Below are 13,886 nucleotides of genomic sequence, written 5' to 3' on the forward strand. Positions count from 1 at the left end.
GACATTTTGCACATGTGCGCGAACCGGAGTTAAGGACGGTGTGGTGGTTGTTGTATGGGGTTTGGCCTGGACACGCTCGTCTGTGGCGTTTGGAGCGCTCGTCACTCGATCGACCACAGGGCGAGCGCGCGGCGTGGGTACCACTCCTTTGGCCGATGCGTTGCATGGATGTCCCTGCATGTGGCAGCGGTTCGCTGAGGAGGATGTGGGGTTTGGGGGAGCAAGCCTTATGATTGGAAGCCCACTCCGCCATCTTTCTTCTGCTCATGATTGTGGAAAGCGAAAGCCTCATCAACCCAGTGTGGTATGATGGCCTTGCCAGTCTCACAATACACTAGCCTTGTTGCCCTTGCTGCCCAATCGGCTAAGCCGAATCGAATTTTGGCTCGGGTTCAGATCGGAATCGTTGGGGCTTAATGCTCGTCTTTGCGAAAGCGCGTCTCCTCGGAACCTGCCAGGCGACGATACACCGGTGTTCAACGGAGTTACTTCCGCAGCTCAGAGACCGAAGTCCAAGGCGGTTAGCCCAAGTGTCGGTCGGTACCTAGGTAGGCATGGTAAGGCATGTATGTACATACATATATACGGATTACTATACAGTCCATGCTGCCTGTATAATCCCTGTCCGAGACCTCCCAAGCGGACAAGTCATATCTAAGATCGATCAGCAACAAGTTCCCAATTAACGTTAACACGAAACTAACTAGCCTGGAAACTGCTGCAGGTCGATTGCCAGCAGGACCACTACCCCCCGTGGTATGTAACCCCGAGCTCCCACACCCACCGAGATGATGGTCGGAGAAAAAAAATTGAAAAAAAAGCAAAAAGGGCCGCCCATTCTCTCGGGCTGTTCTTGGTTGGTTGGTTTGCTGGGACAGGCACGAGGACTTGGCAGACAACACGACCGCCACTGGACTGGTCAAGTGTGGGAAGGATCCTCGTGCCTGTCTTAGAGGTACCCACTTCAAGGTTGCTCAATAGGTCAAGAGCAAAACGGATAGGCGTATGGACAGTACATACACTAGCTAACAGGCACCCAGGCAGTCTACTTGCGTGCTCGACTCCGTATGCGGATTTCTGCGTAGCGTGAGCTTCGTGTTGTCCTGGCGAAGGTCGCTAGTTCGTGTGGGGTTTGCGTGGGAGATCGACGCGGAGCTCTTGGACCGCCGTTCGGCGTGGGGTGTTAACGAGGGGTCTTGTCTCCAGCCTCATCCGATCGTGCAGATGCTCGAGTACACAGTAACTACGGATTATACGCTAGAATACTCCGTAGTGGCGCCAAGATCGCCGACACCTCCTTGCGCGGGAAAATTGAGATGCCATCCAACTCCTGCGGGGTAGTAGGAACATCTGCGTGCACTGGGCGTCTTTCGGCCAGCCAGCTACCTCCGTTGTTCGATCTTGAGTGTTTTCTAGATGCGGCGAAATGGTGCGCCACCAGTCATTTTAGTGGCAGCCCGCCATCTGCGAGTCGACCGAAAAGGTGAGGCATTCTGCGCCAGGCGACGGGGGTTTGGCGCCCCCGCGCTGCCAAAAAAAAACGCTCATGTGTACGCTCACTACGCAGTACACAGTAGTTATGCGATTCCGCAGCAGACCGTTGCGTTGGAAGTATGGATTACGCCGCAGTGTATAGTGTATGTATGTACTGTAATCCGTACATACATGCCTAAGCTACATACCTTACATACCGTTCTGCATATGTATGTACATACAGCACGTGCACTCCCACGGCATCCCGGCAGGGCTGGTCTCGTGCCCATACGCAGTACGGAACACACTAGTGTACGGATCCGTAGTGTAGTGTAGTTCCACCACTTGGTCGACTACCCCAGTCATGTTCCGAAGTACGGATACCGACAGTTCCAAATGCCGCTGCCACATCCACTGTGTCTGAACAGCCGCCCTAGTGTGCGGATTACAAGTGACGGGTAAAGTACACTTGTCGAGGAGGGCGAGGTTCCGATAACTCGGAACTAAACGAAGCTACAATGGAAACGACTTCAATTGGCCGGCACTTTCCATTAACTACATTCCCATCGGATGCCGCAAAACGATTGCTCCGGCAGTTCAATGCCCTCCGATGGTCTCTCTGAGCAGCATGGCGCAAGCTTTGACGGCAGGCGAATGATGGCGCAGAAGGCAACCCGTAATCCAAGCAGCGGGGGCCTGTGGCGCCGAAACGCCGACAGCCGCATCCCCAGCCACAGAGCCCGCTTACCAGGAACCAGGGCGCACTAAAGTCCCCGTGTCGTCAGAGCCCGGGGGAGCCCACGCCTTGCAACGCAGGGCTGCAATCTCTTTCCGTCTTCGTCGAAGGGACCCCTCTCGCACAATGCCCGCCCCAACAACACATCGGCGCGCCAATTCTCCGGCTCTTGTTCCATAGGATGTGACGAAATCGAGTCTCGAGCAACAACACGCCAGCAGCAGCAGCTCCCTCTACGCTCCACTCTGCACGCAGTATAGTTTGTTTTTTTGCGCAGGACCGCTTCGGTCGCCATGCCACCATCGAAAGCCGCCCGAGGCGGTCAGGATGACTCCAAGACCGACACCCAATCCACCAAGGATAAGAACGGAAGCGGCGGCGGAACCAAGATGCGGAGAGTTGCAAGCAACGCGGGCTCCAACCTGCGCGAGGTGACAAACGCAAATGCCACAACCACCGCTGCTGCCGCGCCGGATTCGACAGCCAACACACAGGAGGCCAGCACTCCAGGAGTACGTTACCCCCAACCCTCTCTCCCCCGCCCTTCCTCTTCCGTTGGCTGCCGCCCGCGTCTCGTTGCTCTTCTTCGTGATGCAGTCTCGGTTCCTAACGTCCGTTTCTCTACCTCGAACAGCTACAATGGCCCGCTTTTGACAGGGACGTCCTCCATGCCTACCGCCGAGCCTACCGCCTCAGGACGCCGACCGCCTTCGTCAGCGATCACCACGAATGGGTGCTGACTCAACCGGGTAGCATTGGGCTCTACTCCCCCACGATCGCGCGACGCAAAGAGCTCCGAAGACAAACCAAGGATCAGTTGACCAATGTAGTGCGAAAGCACTTCAACGGCATGGGCATCCAGGAGAACGATATCATCGTCGACTTCCTTCACAAGGTGCGGAGCCAAGGGGTGAAAAAGGGAAGGCCACCACGGCGCGAGTATATACATCTTGAAGGCGAGCGATAATTCAAATCAGAATACGCGCACGTCCAATCAATCTCTTTTACTGTCTACGGAGTATAGAATGGGTCCTCCCATATGGGCCGCAAATTGTGTGTCCAAATACCTCGCTCGCTAGAAGTGTCCCTGCGACGTCAGCTCCCGCGGCCGTTCGTCTGTCAACCTAGGCGTCGTTGTTTGTGGACTACTCGCTGGTCGACGGGCGAGCTAAGTATCCGACAATTTACGGTGCCTCCATGGGGCAAACTGGGAAATGCGGCCCGCCATTGGGGATCGCGCGTTAGTTATCGCGAATCGCGTGGCACTTTGCCTGGGCTTCGTTACAGCGATCTCCTCGATTCAGGAATCTACTATGTAGGGATTGCTCAAGTGGAAGTGGGCCACAAAGCGGCACTGGCTGACTGGAAGGTTCTGAGTATTGTGGGGCTGCATCCGTGCATTTGGTGCCAAGATTCGACATTATCTCCAATCCCGAAAAAGTCGACCCAAAAAACGTTAAAGAAGGACGAGAACAAGGCAAAAAAGTTTTGTTTGCAGGTTTGCGACAAGAACAGCGACACACGCTGGGAGTTGTCGCGGGGCATGCCCATCACAGATAATCGCATCAGCTGGACGAGATGAGCACTAGCATCCTTCCTAGGGCCGGCCTCCCGGTCCGGCAGCTGTCGCCCACGCAAATATGTCGTCGCCTGCGACTGAAACCGTGCGCCCGCCGGTCCGCATCCGCGCCTACTGTCGCTTACTCCGTCGTGTCGAGAGCCTCTTCCAGGCCGTCGCCGAAATCGAGGCCTCAGTCGCCAATCTCTTGCCCTAGGGTCGGTCCCCCGAGCCCAGCTCCCGCCTCTCCCGCCTCTCCCGCCTCTCCCGCAGCTGCTCACACCGGACAGCAGGCCTCCTTCCACACCACGCGGCCCCTGCTCGCTACACCGCGCGACCCGTACGGCGTCCTGGGCGTCAGCAAAAACGCATCGGCCGCCGAGATCAAGAAGGCCTACTATGGCCTGGCGAAGAAGTACCACCCAGACACGAACAAGGACCCAACCGCCAAGGACAAGTTCGCCGAGATCCAGTCCGCCTACGAGATCCTGTCCGACCCGAAGAAGAGGGAACAGTTTGATCAATTTGGTGCCGCCGGGTTCGGTCCCAGTAGCGGCCCCAGCCCAGGGGGCGGCAGTCCGTTCGGAGCCGGACACCCCTTCAGCGGGTTCGGCGGCTCGGGCGGCTTCGGTGCCAACATCAACTTCGACGACATCTTCTCGGCATTCACCGGCGGCGCGCATCCGTTTGGCGGACGCGCCGGCCGCGGCGCCGGCGGGCCGTTCCAGACTGAAATCATGGAGGGCGAGGACGTAGAGGTGCAGGTGACGGTGTCGTTCATGGAGGCGGCCAAGGGTACGAGCAAAACGATTACCACGCTGCCGCTCGTGACGTGCAGGACGTGCTCCGGCAGTGGCTTGAAGCAGGGTACCAGGCGGTCGCAGTGCGGGGCGTGTAACGGGACAGGCACTCGCGTGCACTTCGTATCCGGCGGCTTCCAGATGGCCAGCACGTGCTCGGCCTGCGGCGGCAGCGGCTCCTCGATCCCGCGTGGCTCCGAGTGCCGATCCTGCCAGGGCGACGGCGTGGTTCGCGAGCGCAAGACGATCACGGTTGACATTCCGGCCGGTATCGAGGACGGCATGCGGCTGCGCGTCAACGGGGCAGGCGACGCACCGCCCACAGGCCGGGCCGCCAGCGAGAACGTGCGCGCCACCAACGGTGACCTCTATGTCTTCGTCAAGGTCGCGCGCGACCCTCAGTTCACCCGGCAGGGTTCCGATATCCTGTACACTGCCACCATCCCGTTCACCACGGCCGTCCTCGGCGGCGAGGTGACCATCCCGACGCTCGACGGCGACGCCAGGGTCCGCGTCAGCACGGGCACCAACACGGGCGACAAGCTGACCCTCGCCGGCAAGGGCATGCCCAAGCTCAACGGCCGGCGCGGCCGGATGGGCGATCTCAAGGTCGAGTTCCGCGTCGCGATGCCCAAATATCTCACCTCCAACCAGCGGGCTCTCGTCGAGATGCTCGCGGACGAGATGGGCGACAAGTCCGCGAAGCGGATCATGAACCTGCATAAGAAGTGAGATCTCCCCCCACCCCCTTTTCCACCCTGAAAACAATCCCGGTCTGTCCCTCGCCCGCTTCCCCACAACCAAAAGGCGCGTTTCTAACGCCAGTGCCTCCGCCGTACTAGGTCCCACGACGACAATGATCCCGGCGCGCACAAGAACGAGGGCTTCCTCAAGTCCCTCTGGCACAACCTCACGAACCACCCGGCCCACCAGCAACAGCCCGAAGACGGCAGCGACGGCAGCAGTAGCAGCACCACTAAAAAGCCCGACGACGGCGAGACCAAGAAATGATCCAAGCGGGGGCCCCCCACCCTCCCTTCCTCCCACCTTCCCAAACCCCCCTCGGGCGTCTGTCTCATCAGTGAGACAATAAGGCGAATTGTCGATTGAGAAGAGGAAGATAAGGACGGCGACGGCGACGAGGCGACGCCGAATATGTGTGACTGCATCAAAACGGTACATGTACAACTACTCTTTTCCCCTCCCATCTCCACACCATACTCGCGACCTCATCATCTCCTGAAAGGCCAAGCGAGGCCGAGTCAAAACGAAGTACTCGTTAATTTGTACAAGCAGATACGTACGACCTAGATAAGGCTACCACTCCCACCATTACAAGGGGCAGGATTCGGTTCCATCATTCTATGCTTTGAATGCATCAGGCGGTGTTTGAAAGGAGGGCGTGTTTCTTGGTTACACGGGTCATGTACTGATATATAGTCGGTTTTTTTAGAGAAGCGTGGGATGTGTGTACTGCATGTAGTTAACAAGACGGGTGTAGAATAACTCCTGGGACTCCGAATCAAGACCGCTCAAGCCAAAATATACACCTTCTCTTCTCTCCCACAACTCAGTCAACCCCTATCATTATTTCCGAGTTTGCTGCATTGACCATACACCGGGGCCTGCAAGTTACCGCGCTATCATGTGTCTGTCTTTTGTTTTGGGGCACTCAGGGCCAACAACATCAGGAAAGAGCATAAAAAGGGGTTTATTATGCCGAAATCAAGAGCAAGCAAACCCCACGCGCAATGTCTCCATGAGACGTCGAGTTGGAACAAGAGACTTTAGCGCTATAAAGCACCCTGAAGTCATTCCATTCTCACTAAACCATGTAGCTTCAATTGAGCAAATTACAACGCTGAGACATTCAAAATGCAGGTCATTAGGCCGCTCATCCCAAATGCAAAAAACATGTTCGTAACATCCCATGCTCCCCCCTCTCAGCATCTTTCCTTTGGGGCCCGTGCAAAGTAGCTCACTCAGCCTTCCATCCCGGCTCTCCGTTTTTCTCGGACCTCTTCTCATCGTTCCTCGCGTCGTTCTCCTCTTTCTCCTCGTTCTCCTTTTCTGCTTTACTTTCTTCCCTCGCCTTGCTCTTGTCTTCCTAGGTTTTGAAATACCGAGCCAATTCGCGTAGTGTATCCTTCAGCAAGTCATCCTTGGTGTCTTCCAAGGTGAGACTGAGCCTGACACTTGAGCTTGCTTTATGACTCCCACACCTCTCCGGGGCCGGCTTCATTAGAACCCCCTGTTTGCGGCCCTCAGACAAACTTCGCATTCTGACCTCTTTCGATTTCTCTCGTGTTCTAGGTTTCGTAAGTCGGTGTCGCGATCCTTCTGATTTTGCTCGTCCCTTAACACCCTCAAAGAAAGGCTTCCCCGGGAGCGGCCCGGTTGAGCCACTTAAGCCATCTGTCTCAGGGGCTGTCAAGTTTTGCAGCGTCAAGTTCGAAGGGTTAGTCGGGCCAGGTAAATTGCCCTTAGCCTTACCTTTCTTGATGCTTCTCCATTCCATGCCAAAGGCACAGAACAGTGACGTGAATGCCAAGCCCATGGATGTCAAGAAGATGTGTCGTATTGCGTCGCTGTAGCCATTGATGACCTGGACGGCATCCTCTGGTTGGACGATTTGCGAGAGCTTCGTCGCGCCTTCGCTCACGAGAAGCTTAGGGTCGAAATTTTGGAGGTTGGATAGTTCTGAAACCAGGATTTTGGTGAGAATCGATTGCCCTACTGACGTAAATACGGCTCCGCCGAGCTGCTGGACAAAGAAATTGATGGCGATGCCTGTGCTGATGTCCTCCCTGGGCAGGACCGTCTGGATTGCGAGAGCCGATGTCTGCATGCCAAATCCCAGTCCGAAGCCCGAGAGGAACTGGAATGCGACCCAGTGAGCTGTCGGGCTGTTGCGGTTTAATGTGCTCAAGAGACCCTCGCCGACCGACATAATGGTAGGCGAGACCAACATCGATGGGACGTAGTAGCCAATCTTTTGTGTGATCCCCCCGGCTGCGATACTCGAGGCGACAAGGCTCAGCACAAGGGGGAGCGTGTAAATGCCCGACCTCATCGGGTCGACCTGCTTGACAGTTTGAACTGAGGTTCGGTCAGAATTATGCAAGACGGTCATTGACGAAGGTGCTGAACTGACACCAAATTGGTACGTAGTAGACAAGCATTAGCATGGAACCTGCCAGGAAGAAAGTGAAGCCAGTACCAAAGGCGACGGTTCGTTGCATGATAACCCTCGGGGGAACTGACGCCGTATCAGGCATCAGGATTTGGACGGCAATAAATACCACTGTGCAAGCCGCGAAGAGGCTGAGCAGGAGAACGATGCGCCAGTTGCTCCACGCGTACGTGGAACCACCCCATTGAAAGGCAATGAAGAGGCAGACAACACCAGGTAGAAAGAATACCATGCCCAGGGGATCCAGTCGTTTGAGGTGAGTTTTGTAGGTGACCGGTTCGTGCTTCTCCTTGGGCGGGTTCCAGTAGAAGAACATGAAGACCAAGACCACAGAACCAACTGGGAGGTTGATGTAGAAGCACCATCGCCAAGTGACCTCGCCGGTGAAACCGCCGCCAATCAAGGGCCCCATAACCGAAGCGATACCGAAAACCATGCCAAAAAACCCTTGGAACGCTGGCCGGCGGTGTAACGGTATCATCGAGATCATAATCAAGAGGCAGCCGGAAAAGATGCCACCTGAGCCGAGACCGGCAACGGCACGGCCGATGATGAATGCCGTCGAATTCGGTGCCGCTCCGCATATCGCCGATCCCATCTCAAAGGCTATGATGCTCAAAAGGAAGGCCCTGCAGAATGTATGCTCATTTACATTGCTGCACTGTATAGGGAATGCGACAGTGACGTACCATTTCATGTCGTAGAATTTGTAGATGCGGCCAAAAAGCAGCTGGGCACATGCCGTCGTCAACATGTACGAAGAGCCATACCAGCCAATATCTCCCAGAGCTTGGAACTCATCCGAGATGCGAGGAACCGCTGTGGCAATAATTGTACGGTCGAGGGCGACAAGAAAAAGCGCAAGAAAGCTAGACAGCAGTGTCAACCAGAAGCGTATGCTCTTTGGCTGGAACATCTCGTTCTCGTTGGGTCTTGGTAGGGGGTGAGAAGGCGCAATTTTATCGCTGTCGCCTGGCTCGATTTGTGCGTGATTCTCAACGGATTGGGTTGACATGCTGCTGCCAGTAGACGCCAGAGATTGCGATTCGGTGGCCATGTTGGCAACATCCAGGCTGGGCCCGCGACGTCCGCGAGGGGATTAATGAGTGGAGCGAAGGACTGTTAATACAGCAGACTAACTCGACAGTGACTAGACTTAAGGGGAACAGGGAAAAGAGGAGTTGAAAAAAATAATGATGAGGATTTATGAATTTGATATTAGCGACTTGTCGAGGCAAGAAGATGCATCTGCGGCGTGAAGCAAGAACCAAAAAGCCTGAGCTTAGGTCCGATGACCTAGTTCATGTCCTCTTGCAGGAGGGATGGGTGCGATGGGATGACGAGAAAGCCACAAATTTGAGCAAAACAACTGATTATTTCTGCGAAACCCCCGATATCTGATGCTATACGGCAGCTGCGGCCTATCATACGCCATGGACCTGGTGAGCCTGAGCTGCCATAACCCTCAGGCTATCATCTACAATTCATCGAGGAGTTTAGCGCGGACCGAACAATACGGAATTCCTCAAAAAAAATCGTGCCGGACTTGAAGTTTTCGGCCATGTTCGATCCTTCTCCCTGATAATCCGCGACTTTGTCTTGGACGATGGTGGTGGCCATCAACCTGGCGATGTGTATTGGGCTGGCGGTTCCCCAATTTAGTCCGATGAACCCACGTTCCGTGGTGTAAGTGGTAGCACAGAAAACAGAAAGAGCTAACAAGGCGGACCCTGCCACATGCTGTGCACCTGGTCCGAGCTCCTTCTCTTTTTGTGTAAAAGCCTCCAATCTGGTCGAGCGTTCTGTCCTCGGCCTGTCCTGCCCTCGGTCCCGAACCTGACCCGTCATTGTGGAGCTGCCACCCATTCAATGCTGCCGGTCCGTCGGCAGCTGTAGCGAGACGTGCGTGCGCATGCACAGGCCTTTGGGATGGTCGCCTCCTGGCGCTCTCCGACCTAGCACCCGCGGGCGGCTTTTGTTCAATCCCGTCTCAAGTGCAGGCCTTCTGGCCCTCCATGTTTCTGGGCAATTCCTACCTTCCCTGACATGTCGGAGGTGGCTAAAGAGGGGAAATGGAGGGCTGCCGAACAAGGTACGGTACCTTACCTATCAGGCAAGGCGAAGCTGGGTGCTCGAGCGGCTCTGAGGGCGCTTGCTCCTGCCGGCAGTAGTTTCAACTCCGTTCTTGCTGGTTCCTGCCGAGGGTCAGCCTCGATTGTTAGCATCTTGTCGAGAACTCGACGGCGTGTGCGTCAATCACCGAGTTCTGCCAGTTGGGTGCTTTTTGGCTACTCGTGACTGCCTTCCGCCCCTGTCAGCTCGAGCGTCGCATCTTTTGTGACGCCCTCCGCTCCTCCTGCTGCGGCTTCGCCGGTGGTTGCTAGTGTTCATGCGCTTGCGCATTCCTCCCGATCTCTGGCGAGGAACCCCGCGCTTCGAGACCTGCATCCGTCGCATCCTTTGGCTTGATCCCGAAGGCTTGTAGGTCCCCATAGCGGCTGTCACGCACACACCCGTTCCTTCGTTGCGCCCCACGCCTTTAACCGATGGTCAGACGCTGACCCCGCCGGTATCGTCGGTGCATTATCGCAGCACCTGCGACCCTGCAGCCATCGACCGGCCTGTACGGGGACCCTAGCGGCACTCGAACGACACCACTCTGCAGGTCGGATTGAAAAGGGCATCTCGGGCCGGGCTAGGCCAAGGCACCGCCATTCCCGACTTGGTGGAGGCGTCGAATCCCATTGCTTGGGATCCACGGGGCTGGAATTACTGGGCCCCTCCTTCGGACCCGAACGGCGTGCTCGCATATCCGGCAGACGGCCAAGCGCTGTTAGACGCCAGGCTAGAGCCTACATAGTCGGACATGCCTTATGCCATGGCCTCCGAGCAGCCTCTCGCTGAACCGCCGCCGCAGCCGCCGCAGCCGCCGCCGCCGCCGCCTCCGCGGGCCTCTGTGCCCGAACCGGCGGCGATAAAGCTGACGCGCGGCCACTCGTGCGTACTCTGTCAGCAGCGAAAGGTCCGCTGCGACAAGCAAAAGCCGTGTGCCAACTGCGTCAAAGCCCAGGTTGAGTGCCGTGTGGTCCCCCCGCAGCCGCCCCGGCGCAGGAAGAAGAAGCCGCATGAGCGAGACCTCATCGAGCGCCTCCGGAAATATGAATCCTTGCTGGCCCAACATGGTGTCAAGTTCGAACCCATCGCCCACGAGCTCAGGCCATCTGACCACGCGGACGATGTTGCCGACCTTGAGCAGGATCTCAGCGGGCTCAAGACGTCCCCGTCGAGCGCCGCCGACCATCTATCGCCGGATCAGGGTCACGACAAGTCAGTTCCTCGTTTCGCGTGCTGTTGCTGCTCTTAATTATCAAACTAGCCTAACCCGTATCTTCTCTTCAGACAAAGATGGGCTCCCGCCATCCGCGAGGTAAGCCATCGGTTTTTTTTTTCTGTCGATATTCGCCATATTGCTGTCATAGCCTCGCCGCGTATACTACCATTTTGCTCCAGCATGCTTTTGTCTCCTTGGCGGCTTCTCATTGTCTTGATACCATCTTCAAGATCCCCCCTTTGCTCAGGCTTCCCCAAGACACCAGACTGCTGCTGCAGACTTGCCCACATATTGCTCTGTCCTGACTGACGTTGTTTAGTACCGAGGAGACGCGGATGATGACTCCTCCGACGAGGAACAAGAGGGCCGGACAATACACAATGCCTACGACACCATGTTCGAGAACAGCGACGGTTTTCCGTTCGTTGTTGGCGGATCAGTGGCTAGCGTGACTTCCGCCCACCCCTCGCCAATCCAGATCTTCCAGTTATGGCAGTTTTATATCAGCAATGTCAACCCTCTACTCAAGATCACGCATACGCCGACGTTGCAGGCTCAGATCATCAGTGCTAGCGCCAACCCAGCCAAGATTTCCCGACCTCTCGAGGCCCTCATGTTTGCCATTTACTTCGCCGCCGTAACCTCCCTGAGCGAAGACGAGGTCCACAGCACGTTTGGCGAAGACAAGGCTATCCTCTTAGGGAAGTACCACAACGCGACCCAGCAGGCGCTTATCAACGCCGGCTTCATGCGCTCCTCCGACTTGGTGGTGCTGCAGGCATTTTTCCTGTATCTGGTAACTTATTCTTGCCCAATCCCACCATACGCAAACTCCTCTGGCAAGTTGACTAACACGTCTCTAGCTGTGTGCTCGCCCATACGTTGACCCCCGGTCCATGTTTTGCCTTCTCGGTATGGCATTTAGGATAGCCACCCGCTTAGGCCTCCACCGAGATGGATCCCAGCCAGGCTTGTCGCCGTTTGAGGCGGAACAGCGGAGGAGGCTGTGGTGGCAGATCGTCGTCTTTGACAAGCGCATCGCAGAAATCACCGGGTCGACAGTGACGGCCCTCTCATCTTGCGCCTGCGACACAAGATTGCCACTCAACATCAACGATGCCGATCTGAACGTCCATGCCAAAGGGCAGCCAGGCCCGTACCCCGGACCAACCGAGATGATTTTCTGCCTGACTCGCATAGAGCTCACCGTGGCTGCGTCACCTGATAGTATCCGGCGGACCATCACCACCCCCGGAGGTCGGCCGTTACACCAACCCATGGTGCATTTCGAGCCCTCCCCCTCTTCCCCCGACGTGGTGTCACACGCGGCCAACCAAAGCCTGCCGGACAACCTTGCTCAGTTCTGCGCCTACGTGGAAAGCGTGTACCTCAAGCAGTGCGATCCCAAGATTCCGCTCCACTACTTTACCCTTCTCATGACACGTCAAGCGCTGTGCAAGCTGCGCATCATTGATTTCCTCTGCAGGACGGCCAATGCGAACCACGTCGACCAAGGCGAGCGCGACAGCTATTTCATGGAAGCCCTCCGCATGGTTGAATATGACAACGCCCTTCAGAGCTCGGATATGCTGCAGGGCTTTCGCTGGTACACGTACGCCCACTTCCCCCTGCCTGCCTACCTTTGCCTAGTCTCAGAACTCCGGCACCGAACCACGGGCGAGCTCTGCGAGCGTGCCTGGAACGTCATGATCGAGAACCACGAGCGGCGCGGCCTGCTGCGGCGCCTCAACCGTAACCCCTTGCACATCGCCTTTGGTCACTATTTTCTTAAGGCTTGGGATGCTCGCGAGGCCGCAGAGTTGCAGCTGGGCCGTTCGCTACCCACGCCAAAGGTTGTTACGCTGCTGAGGGCAACGCTGGCCAAGACGAGGCGGCCGACTTCGGCGCGTAATCGAGAGCCCAATACTATGACGATGGGAACGCCGAGCGGGAGCCAGCAAGTTCCCGTCCAGCCCGCGATGGCCCCCCGATCGACCGATTCACTGGGGATGGCATCTGTTGGTGAAATGCATACGATTCCGGGAGGCATGCCGTCGACTGGGATGTACCACAGCAAGCCGATGCCACATTCCACCACGGCGACGTCGACTACGTCGACGACGACAACGCCGTCAATGGCTGGGATGGGCGCCGGCCACACCATGATGATGGATGACTCGATGATGTATCCGGGATACGACAACGTGGCGCCTATGTATGCTGCGCCGGCGTCAATGCAGGACCCGGAGCTAGGCGGTGGCATAGATTGGGATTATCTTGTTCAGATCACGTCGTTGAGCGGCTTCAACCCTGCAGGTAGCTACTACGTTCAGCAGGGCACAGGGACTTAGCAAACGGATACACGAGAGATCCAAGGAAGGGGGCCCGGGGGCGGTTCGGCCGAATGGGACAGGATTGTGGGTTCGTAGTTGACGGCGTTAGCGGGCCCCAAACGATCGAAAACCTACGGGTCCTTGGAATCCAGGCGCTGGCGTCTTTCTTCTTTAGACCTATCCGGATATTTGGAAAGAGTGTGCCATGTCTCGTCTTATCTTGACGCTGGGGGATCTCTTCTCTTCTCCCTTGACCGGGTTTGGTTTCCTCTTTCCCTCAGGCGATATCACTCCATTTCTCTTTTGATCAAGACCCTCGTGCTGCGGGTAGGCTCTGCCTGATATGGCTGGAGCACATTTTCTCATAGCAATTCATCCTAGGATGACCGTTGAATGCGAGGTTTGATCAAGCCATTCGCTATTATCAAACAAGGTCGTTGCCGTGCTGACGTAGCGACACGA

General features: G+C 56.5%; 5 protein-coding genes across 5 annotated transcripts; 4 read left to right on the top strand and 1 right to left on the bottom strand.

The window, feature by feature from the left end:
* The first annotated feature begins 2,103 nt into the window (after nt 1–2,103).
* On the top strand, nt 2,104–3,270 carry MYCTH_2086765 (uncharacterized protein). The gene is made up of 2 exons (XM_003660667.1): nt 2,104–2,721; nt 2,844–3,270. The coding sequence occupies exons 1-2, from the start codon at nt 2,503–2,505 to the stop codon at nt 3,174–3,176; spliced, it is 552 nt and encodes a 183-aa protein (XP_003660715.1). The 5' UTR covers nt 2,104–2,502; the 3' UTR covers nt 3,177–3,270.
* A 67-nt stretch (nt 3,271–3,337) lies between these two features.
* Nucleotides 3,338–6,213, top strand: MYCTH_2299335 (uncharacterized protein). The gene is made up of 3 exons (XM_003660668.1): nt 3,338–3,985; nt 4,061–5,295; nt 5,410–6,213. The coding sequence occupies exons 1-3, from the start codon at nt 3,788–3,790 to the stop codon at nt 5,576–5,578; spliced, it is 1,602 nt and encodes a 533-aa protein (XP_003660716.1). The 5' UTR covers nt 3,338–3,787; the 3' UTR covers nt 5,579–6,213.
* Nucleotides 6,214–6,933: 720 nt separating this feature from the next.
* Nucleotides 6,934–8,817, bottom strand: MYCTH_89510 (uncharacterized protein; the record flags this gene model as incomplete). Its single annotated transcript, XM_003660669.1, has 4 exons — nt 6,934–6,986; nt 7,061–7,666; nt 7,722–8,389; nt 8,450–8,817. 4 exons carry the CDS (start codon nt 8,815–8,817, stop codon nt 6,934–6,936), a joined length of 1,695 nt encoding a protein of 564 aa, XP_003660717.1.
* Nucleotides 8,818–10,440: 1,623 nt separating this feature from the next.
* On the top strand, nt 10,441–11,299 carry MYCTH_2299337 (uncharacterized protein). Its single transcript, XM_003660670.1, has one exon. It carries the CDS (start codon nt 10,627–10,629, stop codon nt 11,122–11,124), a length of 498 nt encoding a protein of 165 aa, XP_003660718.1. The 5' UTR covers nt 10,441–10,626; the 3' UTR covers nt 11,125–11,299.
* Nucleotides 11,300–11,302: 3 nt separating this feature from the next.
* On the top strand, nt 11,303–13,627 carry MYCTH_2299338 (uncharacterized protein). The gene is made up of 2 exons (XM_003660671.1): nt 11,303–11,887; nt 11,955–13,627. The coding sequence occupies exons 1-2, from the start codon at nt 11,486–11,488 to the stop codon at nt 13,440–13,442; spliced, it is 1,890 nt and encodes a 629-aa protein (XP_003660719.1). The 5' UTR covers nt 11,303–11,485; the 3' UTR covers nt 13,443–13,627.
* The last annotated feature ends 259 nt before the right edge of the window (nt 13,628–13,886 follow it).

This window comes from Thermothelomyces thermophilus, chromosome 1, assembly GCF_000226095.1.
Source record: "Thermothelomyces thermophilus ATCC 42464 chromosome 1, complete sequence".
Classification (NCBI taxonomy): domain Eukaryota; kingdom Fungi; phylum Ascomycota; class Sordariomycetes; order Sordariales; family Chaetomiaceae; genus Thermothelomyces; species Thermothelomyces thermophilus.